The sequence below is a fragment of the Brassica napus genome, unplaced genomic scaffold, assembly GCF_020379485.1.
Source record: "Brassica napus cultivar Da-Ae unplaced genomic scaffold, Da-Ae ScsIHWf_85;HRSCAF=153, whole genome shotgun sequence".
In the NCBI taxonomy this organism is placed as follows: Eukaryota; Viridiplantae; Streptophyta; class Magnoliopsida; order Brassicales; family Brassicaceae; genus Brassica; species Brassica napus.
The window spans coordinates 21144-36092 of record NW_026016898.1 but is presented as its reverse complement, the minus strand read 5'-3'; the positions used below and the strand labels follow the sequence as shown (position 1 = coordinate 36092).

The window sequence follows — 14949 nt, the reverse complement described above, 5'->3', positions numbered from 1 at the left end:
TCCAAAAAATATATAAAAAAATAGATCAAATTTACTAAAAATAATAAACTAAATAAAATTACATTATATTTTTACATTAAATTATTATCATATTTTCATAAATATTTATTTTATTAAAATTATTTTGTAAGTACAAATTAACAAATACAAACTAAAGAAAATACTGATCGAATTTTTTTTTTTGTTGATGATTAAATTTTAAATGTTTATTAGCATTTATTGGTTCATTAGATTAATTCACAAATTATTTTTTACCAGTTTAACTTATTTTTTTTAAACAAAACTGTTGGTGATTGTATTTTTAAATTTTTTTAGGATTATTGGTTCATTAGGTTAATTGACAGCTTATTTTTAACCAATGTAACGTATTTTTAACTTAAAAACAAAAATGAAAAATTCTTAAAATTTATATGTTATATGTTTAGATATAGACATCGTAAAATTAAGGATGAGAGGCATATTTTTAAAAATTATAGTTAAATATAATATAACATAAATAAAATTTTATTTTTAAAATGTAATTCTAATTGTACAAAATTCAAACAATCAAAAGAAACAGGATTAAAAATATTTATTTTTTCCAATTGATGAAGTTAAAATATTAAAATTATAATATCAAAATGAAAATTTTTATTTATATGAAATAATATTATATTTAAAATTATTATTTCTTCGCATTGCACATGAGAACTCCTAGTTTATTTTTAAAGCTAAAGCAAAAAAAAATTATTTTAGGCAAAAACATACATCATTGTTATTTACACTGTAGAATCTTTAAAATGAAAATTTTATACAATATCAAATCAATTAGATAATCCTAGATAAAATTTATTACTATTTAAATATTAAATTTTATATTCTAAAATTATATACATAATTTCATTTACTTTTCTGTACTTTAAAAATAGTAAATCAACTAATAATTTTATTTTTCTCACATGATGTCGAGGATTATGCTTGAATGCTGTTGTAGATTAACGCCATGAGTCATCTCTCGATCGCCATGAGATCGCTGAAGCTTTTATACTCGCCATGAGAGTGTAAACTCATCGTATACTTCAAGCTATCATACCTATTACGGTTCTTTACATTTGATTCTTAGAGTTACAGATTTGTAGACTATCATTAAACCTCTTCGGTTGATGGAAGGAGTGTCTTCATTGACAGAATGGCAACCTGGAAGATATGAAAGAGTGATAGGTTTTAAATGTGTGATTGGGAACTTAATGAAACTCTGCACTGAGGTGTTTGTGAGAGCAGTTCATGAAGCGAAATGGATGAACGAGATGGAGGTAAGGTGTTTGAGTTTCAGTTTTCAGTTACTGTCTCTGTATAGATAGTTTAGGTATATAACCCTTAGTGTAGAGAAGACTGGTGTCTGGATAGTTGTATCAAGTGTTTTCGTTGCTTGCAAATCACTTTGATGGTCTGGAGTTTCAGTTTTCAGTTACTGTCTGTATATTGGTCGGTCCAAGTCATTTAAACAAACCCCTATAACGCTAAAGCAAATATACATCAAGAAATAGAAAAACCGAAAACGCCTAAGAAATGCGTTTGGTCATAAGAACGCGACGTTTTCTTCCTATCCAAGTAGAGGTCCAAGGTGGATCAGACTCGACCACGCTATAACCAGCGTTTGAGTAGAGGTTTCTAGCGGCTGCGTCGTCTTCATAAGCTCTTAGAGCAAGAAGCTTGATCCCCATAAGTAACATATAACATCACATGCCTTTAACAATGTACTTGCCATCTTCTTCCTCCTATTGATATAACAAAACCAAATTCCTTTAGTTATAAACAACATTAGTCACTAATTTTTGTAACGAAGAAAGAGAGAGAGAGAAGACCTTTGAGCTTTGGAGACGGCTAAGCCCGAGACGTAAAGATATTCTTCCTCACCGGGAAAGTGGCGGAGTACTGACTTTTCTGTCTGAACTGTGATGTCAACTACTCCAACGACACTTGAGCTTGAACTAGTGTCAGCTTCGCCTGCTTTCTCCGCCACGAGACATGCATATCTGCCGCATTTAACGTTGCATAGTTATAAGTAAGCACTTAGCAACTAATTTTCTTCTTGAAACAATGTTTTTGTTCTTTGCTTTTACCTGTCAGGAGGTGAATTCTTTAGTTTGTAGAGAAGCCCTGACAAAACTTCTGCCTGCAAAATGTGTATTCATTACATATGTCACTAGGATGGTCCAAATTTTACATAAAAATACTGTTATGTATACACAAGCAAAGAAACTTTAGATCCAAGAATCCAAATTAAACATAATATATATGTATCTACTCTACACAACTATTCTTCTAAGATTACTGAACTTTTTATATGCATTGAACACATGCAAACCTTATTATGGAAAAAATATACTGAATTTTTCCAACAGACTGAGACTTTTGCATTAGATCATCAAGAAGGTAACACAAGAAAAGAGTAGACTAACCTGGAAAAACAAAAAGAAAAAATCATTGAAAAGAGCGAGAGGGATGTGGAAAGCTTCGGCTTGGACCAGAGACACTCTCCTAATCTCTTCTTCGTCGTCTCTCCTCAGCCTCCTCACGCCCCACCCGTGTTGACTCACCATATACTTCAACTCTAACTCCGCCGCATTCTGAGTCAAACTCGTTAGGGACTCGGTAGATGCGCACCGTACGATCCCTGGGAAGCGACTCCACTTCGGCTGGCTGGACTTTCCCGGATATGGAAACTCTGGCCTAGCGGCGGAGTAGAGACTCTGTGGCAAGTGAGCCATCTTTATTTTTCTAGCATTTTTCAAAAAAAAAAAGATGAAACGTTCATGTTTCTTTAAATTTTATCAAAAAAAATGAAAGAAATGAGATAAGCTTACTTCCATCGTTTGTTTTTTGTGTGGTTGAGATTCATTATGGAGATTTTGTTTTTTTCTTTAATTAGAAAAGATAAAATAATTCAGGTGGTTTTAATAGCCACGTTGACATAGTATGTCACGTTGAGAGTTGGACTTTGGAGCAGCATCCAGATATCTGCATTATTTACATAGAAGAAACATGATCTAGAACTCAAATTAAATAAATTGCAGAAGTGGTTAATGATTCTTTTGAATTTAGATGATAACAACTTGTATGTGGCAAACTTCTGTGAATGTTGATTGTTGGATGAGAATTGTGTATACAGTATACTTAATGCATGCATGATCAAACATATGAATGTCAATTATTGGATGCCAATTGTGTTTCCACTTTGTATCACAAAACTAGCAAAGAGTTTTATGTTGCATCTCCAAAAGGGCCAGAAACTAAAACTAATCAAGAAAAGCCTCATGTGTGAATAAATGGGCCAGGCTCAAATAAAATGAAGCCGGCACGTGCACGTGTGATCTTATTTCAGTCTCAGCTTTCCTCCGAAACGAATTCGCCGTAACAATCTATTAGCTGTTACTCGATCAATTTTCTGATAATGGCGTTGAGCAGCGGAGTCAGATCGATCTCAAAGATCATAGCTTCATCCGAGTCATCAGTGTCCAGATCTGGTTCGTGCTTTACATTTATGTATCTATATGTGTCTTAGCAGCAAATGTCAGGGTTACAATGATCAGCTTGTTTCGATATGTTTCTTGAAAATCAATTCTTTAAGATGATTTTTATCAGTTCTTGAGCTAGTGCTACAGTTGTATACCTTGTTTTGGCCTTATCTGTAGATATCAGAACTTGCTGAAGCTTTCTTTTGTTTGTCATTATCAACAGTGAGCAGAAGCTTCCACTCGACTGGAGCTAAGAAGATGAGCGGAGGAGGGCATGGCCATGACGAGCCATACTACCTCCACGCTAAGCACATGTACAATTTGGACCGCATGAAGTACCAAGGTCTCAAGATGTCTCTCGGTGTCTTCACTGCTTTCAGCATCGGTGTTGGAGTTCCTATCTTTGCTGTTGTCTTCCAGCAGAGGAAGACCGCATCTGGTTGAGTTGAGTCTCTCTTCTTCTCAGCTTGAATAATTTGTATGGGAATTTTCAAACTCTGCCTCTGCAAGAGAGAGTTTCTTGCTTCTTTTTGGAACTTAGCCACAAGTCTTATCGTTATGGTAAAAGTATATTATTCATCTTCTTTTGCTGGCTGTTTGATGCTGGAATAATGATTTCTTTTTTCCAACTTTGATTGGAATTGGAAGTTATTGTTTGAATATTTTTTTCAGTTTGAGCAAAAAAGTTTGCTTTATACATTTTTGTGTCACCATGTATGTGTTGTACCAGTGTGATCCATTTGGATACTAGAAAGATCTCCCAATAGCCAAGAAAGATCAACTTATTCACAAGTCCAAAAGCTAACATGAAATAAAGGAAACACACAAACCCCACAAATGATATGGCAGCATTCAACCGCCAAAAGTATATTAAGTCCTCATGGCCCATTTAGAAAACAAATAAAACAATCTCACTTTTTCTTAACTCACCGTTAAATTCGAGATCCATGAACAGAGGGATGGTTGGGAATCTTTCTTGCTAGAAGCCAAGAAGGGTAAACCTATTCGTTCTTCCCAAGAATGCGTTTTGGTTTTATTTTGTTCCACCATGCGCTACAAATACAATGACTCTTATGTACGTAGTTTGTTTATTCGGTCAGATGAGATGTAATCATTTGGATCACATTGCTGTGAACTTCTGTCAGGTGGCTCTGGTACAGTGGTGCTCTTATGCTCATTTTCTTCACTATGTACATTTTTGGGTGTCTCATACGAATCGATCGATATTGTATCTGCTCGTTAGTCTTTGATAGTTCCAAGTAGGGATGTTAAATGGTTGTGCTGTCTATGTGTATACGGGTAACTTCAAATTATAATAGAGCAGTTATGGATATGTTCATCTGAAGTACGTTTAAATGGGTAAACCTAGTTTTGTTCCTGATAAATATGGATTTAGATAGACTGGACTACATGGTAATTGCTTTGGACTGATTTTAAATTAACTTGAGTAAAATCGTTTAACTTATTTATTCCAAATTTTATTTTTTCTAACAAAACTTCACAATCCTATTTTTGCTAAAATCATAAAATTACATTTTACTTCAAATTCAAAAAATCACATTTTCGGTTAAAACTGTAAAATTATGTTTTCTGCAAAAATCTAAAATCATGTTTTGTTCAAACAAAAATATGGTTTTCTACCAAAATCGTAAAATCATGTTTTTCTACCAAAACTACAAAATCACTTTTTTTGCCAAATCAAAAATCACATTTTTCTATCAAAATCGTAAAATCATGTTTTTCCGTTAAAATCACAAAATTATGTTTTCCGTCAAAATCACAAAATCACATGTTTTCCCCGCATAAACTAAAAAATCACATTTCCCTAAAAAAACTAAAATCATGTTTTTCGTCAAAAATAGCAAAGTTTGAGTTTTTCACCTAAATCGTAAAATTGTGTTTTCGTGTCAAAACCACAAAATCATGTTTTACGTCAAATCCAAAAATCACATTTCTCTGTCAAAATCGTAAAATCATGTTTTCCATAAACTACAAAATAATGTTTTCCATCAAAACTATAAAATCACATTTTTCCACCAAAACTATAAAATCATATTTTCCATCAAATCCAAAAATTACATTTTTCCGTCGAATCACAGTTAGAACACAACTTTCAAAAATATTTTCTAATTGTTCAGTTCAGTTTAACATTCATGTCCATGCCTATAAAACTAACGGGGATTTGAATTCCTCCAAGCTACAACGATCGGAACATTTAAGTATTACAAACAACTTAAAAAGATACATATGACATGTATAGTGTAGTGGTTTATCTAGTGCATGTAGCATACATTTAAGTTTTTTTCTGTTAACAGTGGAATTTCGAGCCTTATGCCCATAATCTTCAGCATTTAGATATTCACCATACATTTTATCATCTGGATTAGGGCCTGTATGTTATGATGCACATAGTGTACAAAATGTTAAAAAAAATTAATAGAAGAAGTATAATTAGCCCACCTAGCTTTTATCATCACTATCGAGAGATCCCTTATTCTATGCAATACAAAAATAGTAACATTATTAAATAATCACTGACTTATCTTGTAGAAACTACTTTTTTAAGTGACTGAATAGCATCAGCTTATTTGTCACTGACGACTCTTGCTTAAACTATGTTTTTCTTTGGATTTGATGCCTTCACAAATCAATGGACTCCGGTTCGTATGCTTCATTTACGTTGCATATATAATATATTGTTTTCCATGTGCGAAGAGGACACGATGGTGGATGCTGATAATAGTGTCTTTAGTCTCAAGCTACATCTCAATCACTTACAGCGGTCCATCCTGCCAATATTCATTTATTATGTTTAATTATGCACATGCCCACGCCAACACATTTACGCAAGTGCTGAATATTTGCCTGCATAAGTAAAACTAATCACCGCTTATAAGAAATATAAAACCCGATACTTCTAAGCTACTTAATTTAATAAACCGATATAGTTATTACTTCGGAACGACAAAAATAAAAAGTTATTACTTATGTGATAGTTTTCATCAAGTTTTTAAGGAAACCCACAAATGTATTAAACTCATGATACATTTTGTAGTTGTTGTTTAAACTAGCTAGTGTTATAATATATGGACATGTCAATAATGTAAAAGCACACACGCGAATGCAAAGCAGACAATGATGAAAGTAATGTTCATATTAAAGATTAAAATTATGCCTAATAATATTATTAGAAGTTGGTCATCATTGACATCCCACGTATTTTTAGGTTCTTTGGCTCCCCACTAATTCATTTCGGTGCTCCAGACCAAACTTAGTTTTGACGAAAACAGGAAAACGAATTCACTAATTGATAATTTGGTTTCTTGACTTATCAAACTACTTCCTTTTCTTATTTTATGAGAGTTATTTTTAGACTATGTTGGTGTATACGAAAACTGCTTTTCACTTGACACAAGATAAGTACTTCACTTCAAATATTTCATATATTATACATACAAATAAATATACTTATACATTCATATATATTGGATTCATGGATATATTTTCAACCTTTGATTCATGGATATTCACTATGAGAAAACTTTCATATATTTGATAGTATCGTATACTTGATTCTCACCGATCTTTAATATTATTTTTGATATCATAATGCCCTTACAAATATTTCGCTATTTCTTTCATTTTCACTTTATGATATAATGATATATATAGCACCAAATCTCGATTGTGGTGATATACGATTTAGAGAAGATATATAGTTTCTAATTGTGAAAGTATAATTGTTTCAAATGTTGAAAAAATGGAATTATATCTAAAGATTTTTCACCGTAAGAAAAATAATCGATTATTGCAAGTTCGGGAATTATTCTAGTTAACTACTGACCTTGCATTACAGAGCCATATGATCATGGATTATCAAAAACTAAAATAATACTATCCAAAACTTAATAAAATTATTTGAAATACACAAAAGGATTTTAAAATATGAAACTTTAAATTAAAAAATTTAAATTGTGAAGTTTTGTACTTGTTTTTGAAATACGTACAATTTTATATTTGAAGTTGATTTCATATTTGCAGTTGGGTTTTTAAAGTTAATTTGACATCTGTTCTAAGAAATTTTTTTATTGTACTTGTTTTAAAACGTATAAAAAAGGATGACTCCATGTAAGAAGCAAAAAAATCTTATATCATTTCAAATCGTATTAAAATACTTGGGTCAAAGACATGCATGGTAGCTCAACAACTTTATTATTTTTATTGCCTTGTGCGAACACAAACAGTGAAAGATCCATTCTTTAGAAACTTGAAGAAAAATAAAGTATTTAGAGAATATATTTAGTGTTATAATACAGCTGCATCCCTAGCCACTTAAAAGGTAAAAACCAACAAAATAAAATGTCAGTACGTACAAACTCGACCATGCCTATAACAAACTAATGACGAATGATATTTTGTATCTACTTGCACGTATAGCGTAGCTTGCCCTCATATGGGATGGTATTGGAAATTAGCTAGAGATCACAGAAGCTCCGAACTTGGTTCCACCAAGTTGAAATAATTGCAGAAAAATACAATATTCTTAAAGTTAATAATATTTTTAAAAACAATTATCACACATATGTAAGTACACTGAATTGATTGCAGAAACTTACAATATGCTTAAGGTTCATAAAAATAATAATGTTTTTTGAAGGTAGCACACAGTTATATACTTTCTTAATAACAACAATCTTCTTAATAAGATTAATATTTTAGGATGCTTATGTAGACTTAATGTTGCGATCTAAAAGTATAAAAAAAAAACACAAACCCATAATATGTCTCATTCAGAGAAAATTATACAGAAAGTATTACAACGACCAAGAGAAAAATATATGTATACTATATAGTAAATGGCTAAAGACGACAAATCAACGGCGACGGCGTGGAAGAAGCAGATGATCATATGAAGCAGCTTTTTCCGGTCCCGGTAGCTGAACAATGGACTCTGTAACTGAACAAGATCTTCGACAAGAACCGTAGAGATTCACTAACCCAAACCTGTTGCTGAAGCTGCCCTTTGCCAACACCTTTCTTGATCCACTCGAGTTTCCATCGTAGTCGTCACCTTTGGAACATTCTAACAACGCCGCCGCAAAGGGATCTTTCTCCGTCACCGGGAACCTATTCTTCTTAGTTGAGTTATTAGATTTATGGTTTTTACCGGTGACCGGAAAGGTGGTACTCCGGTGAGGAGGGAGAGGTAGTATAAGTGAAGATTCTCTATTTCCGCGGTGGTTATTGAGTCTATGAGAGTAGTCTTTGGGTTTTCCAGGAAGCTGTTCCCATGAGAATGGAACACCAAGGAGATGAAGAGGAGTGATCGGAGAATTTAAAGGAGAGTCGCCTGGAAACACAAGGGAGCTAGAGGAGCAAGAGGAGAAGGATGGGGAAGAAGATAAAGATCTCCGGGATGAAATGTTTTTCTTCACCGGATCAGATCGTCTGGTTACTATTAGGGTTCTTGAAGAATCCATTAGGAGGAAGAATAGAGATAGACAATGTGATACAGAGAGAAACTCTGTTTGTTAGTTTATTCTCTGATGAGATTTCTCAATTTAAACTGTTGGAAAATAAAGGACAGGATTGTCAAAAGTATTCTTAAAAGTCAGCTAAATATGATTACAATAATGGCAAGGAAAAATGATTGATATCTAACCGAACAATAGATCATTACATGATCACACATCCAAATAAAATAAAATAATGATTAAAACTTATACGAACTATATAAATCATATGACAACATTTTTTAAAGCAGTATGTGTTATATTTCTAACACCATCAATATAATTTTGATAATCATAAAAGTGTATTGAACTTGTATCACGACAATTTTTTCATGATGTTAATATCTTTTAATATGTTTAATTTGTTATCCCGTATTTGTGATGTACATTATTGCATTTTGAATAATTGATCTATATGTGTTTTTTTTTATTTAGATATGTGTTATAATTTGTTTCTAAAAAGAAAAATTCACTGGATAATATCAAATTCCAAATTCGACATATTTTTTTTTGGAATATCAAAATTATATTTATGGGGTTAACAACATAATACATGTTAGTTCAAAAATATTGTCATATGATTATATAATTCACCTAGCTTTTTCCATATGTATAATTATGTTGTGGTGTATTGTTTTTGTAGCTGGCAATTATTTTCTCACATGACAATACAAAGCAAAACATAATTATTACATCTAAGTATTACTTTTGTTTTGTTTATACTAGTTCTATAACTCTTTCGTAAAATTAATTTTTCTTTAAATTAATTGTGGAATAATAAAAAAAGTAGGTGGAGAAGTACAATACGCACTGGAACTTAAACATATAACTAGATGATGTTAGTAGATATGCTTGAATTGGTGGAAACAGCGAAAGGTCTAGTTTTATTTGGAGAATTAAAGTAGTGAAACTGCAAGTAACGATGAAATAGGATTGAGAGTGGCGACCCCATTGGATTGATGGTTTTGGCGTGATAGATGAAAACGACATTGGACATTAATTAGGGACATGAACTTTGAAGTTTCATAAATATAACATTTTTTAAATAATCTGTATGTATTCAATAGAGAAAGTTGTTACATTGATATGAAGAAAACGTATTGGTCAAATACATGTTAGTAATTCATTGCTGAAAACAGTAATATAAGACAATGATAGTTGCGAACTTACAAAATGGTATTGATCAGTCCATAACAGATATTGGTAATTTTCGTTTGTTCATCTGTCATTTCCATTTGACTGATCCATTTAGATGTTTAATCCAAATGATCCATTTAAAATCTCAGATGAATAATGATGTATCTAAATATTGTTTAAAATCGTTTTTATTTTCAGATAGTTCATCTAGATAAATCATATTTTGTTCGTTTGTTCATCTATATTTTAGTATAGATGAGTTTAATAAACAAATAATTTATATTTCTTATTTTGATTTAATATTATTTTTGACTTTTGCTATATTAACTTTTATTATTTATCTAAAATATAGTTATTACTAAATAATTTTTAAATTAGTATTTGATTTTGTGTTATGGCATAAAATATAATTTTATATATTTTAAAAATGTGAATTTTCAGTTTTACCAAAAAAACCTAATGTGGTGTTATTGTTTTAACGAAAAATATAATTTTATGGTTTTGACGAAAAATGTGATTTAACGGCTTTGGCGGGAAAATGTGATTTTGAAGTTTTGACTGAAAAATGTGTTTTGCAGGTTTGTCGAGACAAAATGTTTTTGTAATTTTAGCAGAAAATATTATTTGGTAGTTTTGGAGAGAAAATCTAATTCTGCGTTTGGCAAAAAATACAATTTTACGATTTTTATAGAAAAAATGTGTTTATACGGATTTGGTCGAAAAATGCATTTTTGTGGTCATGATAGAAAAAAATGTGATTTTTTAGTTTTAAGAGAAAAATGTAATTTGGCAGTTTTGGTAGGAATAAGTGTGTTTGCGGATTTAATAGGAAAAATACGTGTGATTTTGATGGAAAACTATGATTTTAATATATTGGAGGGAAATGTAGTTTTGCAACTTAGGAAAATATAATTATGCAATTTTGGGAAAATATAATTTTACTATTTTGGCAAAAATGTGGTTTTAGCGGAAAATGTGAATCACATAATGATTATTTGTTTGTCTAAAATTTGAGTTTAAATATTTTATTTAGATAATGGTAATTTGTCTTTTGTTATTTTGGATATGTATACCATAATTAGATTTATGAGTCATTTGAATTGATCATTTGGATGATACTCATTTCAACATAGAATGAATATCAATTCTCATTTTCATCGGGACGGTCTATTGACATGGATAAAGGAACATGCCTATTATTATCTGTGTCCTCCAACAAACTCAATAAATCACCATATACGAAGAGGATATGTTGACTCTTGTCAATTCTGCCCTAGGCTTTTTGTCTAACTTTTGCTCAGATGTTTAGAGTCAATGATGGTGAGAAACATTATGTTTTCTGGCAATTAATTTTGTTTCACTTCTTGAGGTTATATATAGATAACTACTATTTCAGATAAGCATTACTTCAGTGCGAGACAGAGTGCGTAGTAAAGATAGTCTCAAAAGTTTGAGAAATAATCTCCATCTTTTGGTATAATATGATAATTGTCGAAGGAATTGAAATATGCTGGTCTATCGTTGATACCAATCCTCAGCCCAAGGTTTAATGAGATCGATGTAAGTTTCATGGGCATCTAAGAAGATCTTATTGCCCATAATCAGAGCTGGCTAAAAGGGACTGAAGCCACACTTTGAACATCACAAATGTAACTTTAAGACCTTCTTCATGTTTAAAATTTCTTGCAAAGCCAGTGTGACCACCGAAATGTGTTTTGCTGAAATGCTCAGGTCGATTACAATTATCTAGAAGCAAAGTGAAGGACCATTGAGCTTTTGAGCGGTATATTATAGGATAGGAAGAAATACACCTGGGGTTATTAAATTTGATCTTCTGGGACAAGATCACATCAAAGAAAAGGCTGGTAGCTGAGATTATTTGAACAAAAAAGTTATGACAAAAAACCTAACCCGAATGGATATCCGAAGATAACTGAATATGTATAACTTTATATTTCTAGTTTATATTTTTCATTTATTTAAAATATTTATATTGATACTATGCATACTTTAAGTTCATATAATATACATATAATTATAAAGAAAATGATTTACTGCTTAATTAAAATGCACGTCAAGTTTTTTGTTTCAAGAATTGACAAAAGTTACATCTGAAATTTAAAAATAATAACCAAATTAGTGTCTTTTTTAGTTTTAAAATGTTATGTCTAAATCTATTAATTATTTAATCTATTAAGAAAAAAAATCAGTTAAGTGAAAGTTATATTTTAAATACAAGAAATTTGAAAAATAAATTTTTAATTTTTAATTTTTTTTTTTCAAAATCTAAATATCTGGATCCAATCCGAAATAATCGAATCCGAGTTAAAAATACCTGAAACCGATCCTAAGTACAAAAATACCTGAACGGGTTCTACACCTCTATATCGAAATACCCAAAAATCCGAAATACCCGATCCTAACGGATACCCGAACGTCCACCCGTATCGTAAAGTAAGCTGGACCGAAATCTATATTTGTCAAATCCTAATTACGATTTAAATCGGTCAAGTTATCGCTATGAGGATATGGGTGAGGGTGCACGAGGTTTAATCACAAGACTTAGTTAAATTAAATTTGATAACTAAAATTTTAAATCTTCTTGTAAAATTTAAAACACATAAATATAGTTTACTAAGAAATGGAGGTGGTGATAGACGTCGAGGCTTCTTTTCAACGAATATTAAATTCAGAAATATGGTTTATATTTAGCAATGTTATAAAAATAGCTAGGTGGTGATTAGGTGCCTTATGCAAAATTATTGTTTAGGCAGGCGCAGCTTAGACCGATTTTAGAACATTGATATTTATGAAAGAAATTAACTAAAAAGACTAACATAGAAGAAATTAACTGTATGATAAAAGAGAAGAAGAATCCAAATTAATTTATATTGCCGTGACGTAATTGTCATACGATAAAGTGTAAAAAGAAAATGTGAGAAGGGGATGCTTGTTCGTTCCTTCGTCATGACTCACGGCCATAAGTGGTTCATGTGGTCCGTATTCTCTGTACACTTCTCAAATCTCTACTAATAAAAGAGACCTTTTGAGGCTCCATAGAGCGTCCACATCAGCAAAAAAATTCTCTCGAAAGATGACACGTGGCATAAAATATTACAAATTTTTGAAAATTATAAATAATATGTAAACATACAACACAAAAAAATAGAAAAACTACATTAAACATATGTAAGATTACCATTTTTCACTTAAAAAAAAAGACGGATTATCTCCATAATATAACATTACCGTTTTATAAAAAAACAAAAAACATTATATATAATTTCAAAAATAATAAATATATGTAAACATACAACATAAAAAAATAGAAATACTACATTAAACATATGTAAGATTACCATTTTACATTTTTATTTAAAAATAATAATATGTAAACATACAACATAAAAATGGAAAAACTACATTAATTAAACATATGTAAGATTACCATTTTTCACTAAAAAAAACGGATTATCTCCATAATGTAATATTACTATTTTGTAAAAAAACATTATATATAATTTCGAAAATAATAAATAATATGTAAACATACAACATAAAAAATGGAAATACTACATTAAACATATGTAAGATTACCATTTTACATTTAAAAATAACAATAATATGTAAACACACAACATAAAAAAAAAATAGAAAAACTACATTAAACATATGTAAGCTTACAATTTTCACTAAAAAAACGGCTTATCTCCATAATGTAACATTACCATTATATAAAAAAAAAAAAAAAACATAAATATAACTATTTGACTATTTGTCCAAGTTCTTCTATTGAACATTGCCGCTTTACACTAAAAATGGAAAAATACATTAAGATTTAACCATCTATCTTAAAATATAAAATATATAAATTAACTAAATATAAAGTATAAGAAAGAGAAATACTCAATATATAGAAAAATAAATAATAAGTAAATATTATAAATATACAAATTATATATACAATAATAAGTAAATGCACAATTTATAAGAAATGGAAAGAGTATATTAAATATTAAACATCTATCTTAAAATGCAAAATATAGATATTAAGTAAATAGAAAGTATAAGAAAAAGAAATACACAACTTAAAAACAATGGAAAAAGTATATTAAGATTTAAGCATCCATCTTAAAATGTAAAATATAGATATTACGCAAATAGAAAGTATAATAAAAGGAAATACACAATTTAAAAAATGGACAAAGTACATTAGTATTTAAACATCTATCTTAAAATGTAAATCTATCTTAAAATATAAAATTATTAGTAAATAGAAAGTATAAGAAATAGAAATACACAATATAAAAAAATTAGTAAATATATAATATAAGTAAATACCCAATTAAAAAAATGGAAAATTACATTAAGTTTTAAAAATATATCTTAAAATTTAAAATATAGATATTACGTAAATAGAAAGTATAACAAATGAAAATATACAATGAAAAAAAAATGAAAAACGTACATTAAGATTTAAACATCTATATTAAAATGTAAAATAAAGATATTAAGTAAATAAAAAGTACAAGAAATAGAAATACATATACAGGAAAATAAATAATAAGTAAATAATAAGTAAATAATGTAAATATATAATATATGAATTATATATATAATAATAAGTAAATACACAACAAAATTTAAAAAATGGAAAAAGTTCATTAAGCATTAATCATTTATCTTAAAATGTAAAATATATAATATAAGGAAATACACAATTTAAAAAAATGGAAAAAGTACATTAAGATTTAAATATCTATTTTAAAATATAAAATATAGATATTACGTAAAAAAAAAAA

The 14949-nt window shown here is 29.7% G+C and overlaps 2 protein-coding genes and 1 pseudogene across 2 annotated transcripts; 1 reads left to right on the top strand and 2 right to left on the bottom strand.

Annotated features, from left to right (window-relative positions):
• Nucleotides 1–1383: 1383 nt before the first annotated feature.
• On the bottom strand, nt 1384–2828 carry LOC125606341 (annotated as a pseudogene).
• Nucleotides 2829–3360: 532 nt separating this feature from the next.
• On the top strand, nt 3361–4196 carry LOC125606342. The gene is made up of 2 exons (XM_048775411.1): nt 3361–3506; nt 3721–4196. Exons 1-2 carry the CDS (start codon nt 3434–3436, stop codon nt 3939–3941), a joined length of 294 nt encoding a protein of 97 aa, XP_048631368.1. The 5' UTR covers nt 3361–3433; the 3' UTR covers nt 3942–4196.
• A 4066-nt stretch (nt 4197–8262) lies between these two features.
• LOC125606343 lies at nt 8263–9338 on the bottom strand. The gene has a single exon (XM_048775412.1). The coding sequence runs from the start codon at nt 8975–8977 to the stop codon at nt 8372–8374; it is 606 nt and encodes a 201-aa protein (XP_048631369.1). The 5' UTR covers nt 8978–9338; the 3' UTR covers nt 8263–8371.
• Nucleotides 9339–14949: the final 5611 nt, after the last annotated feature.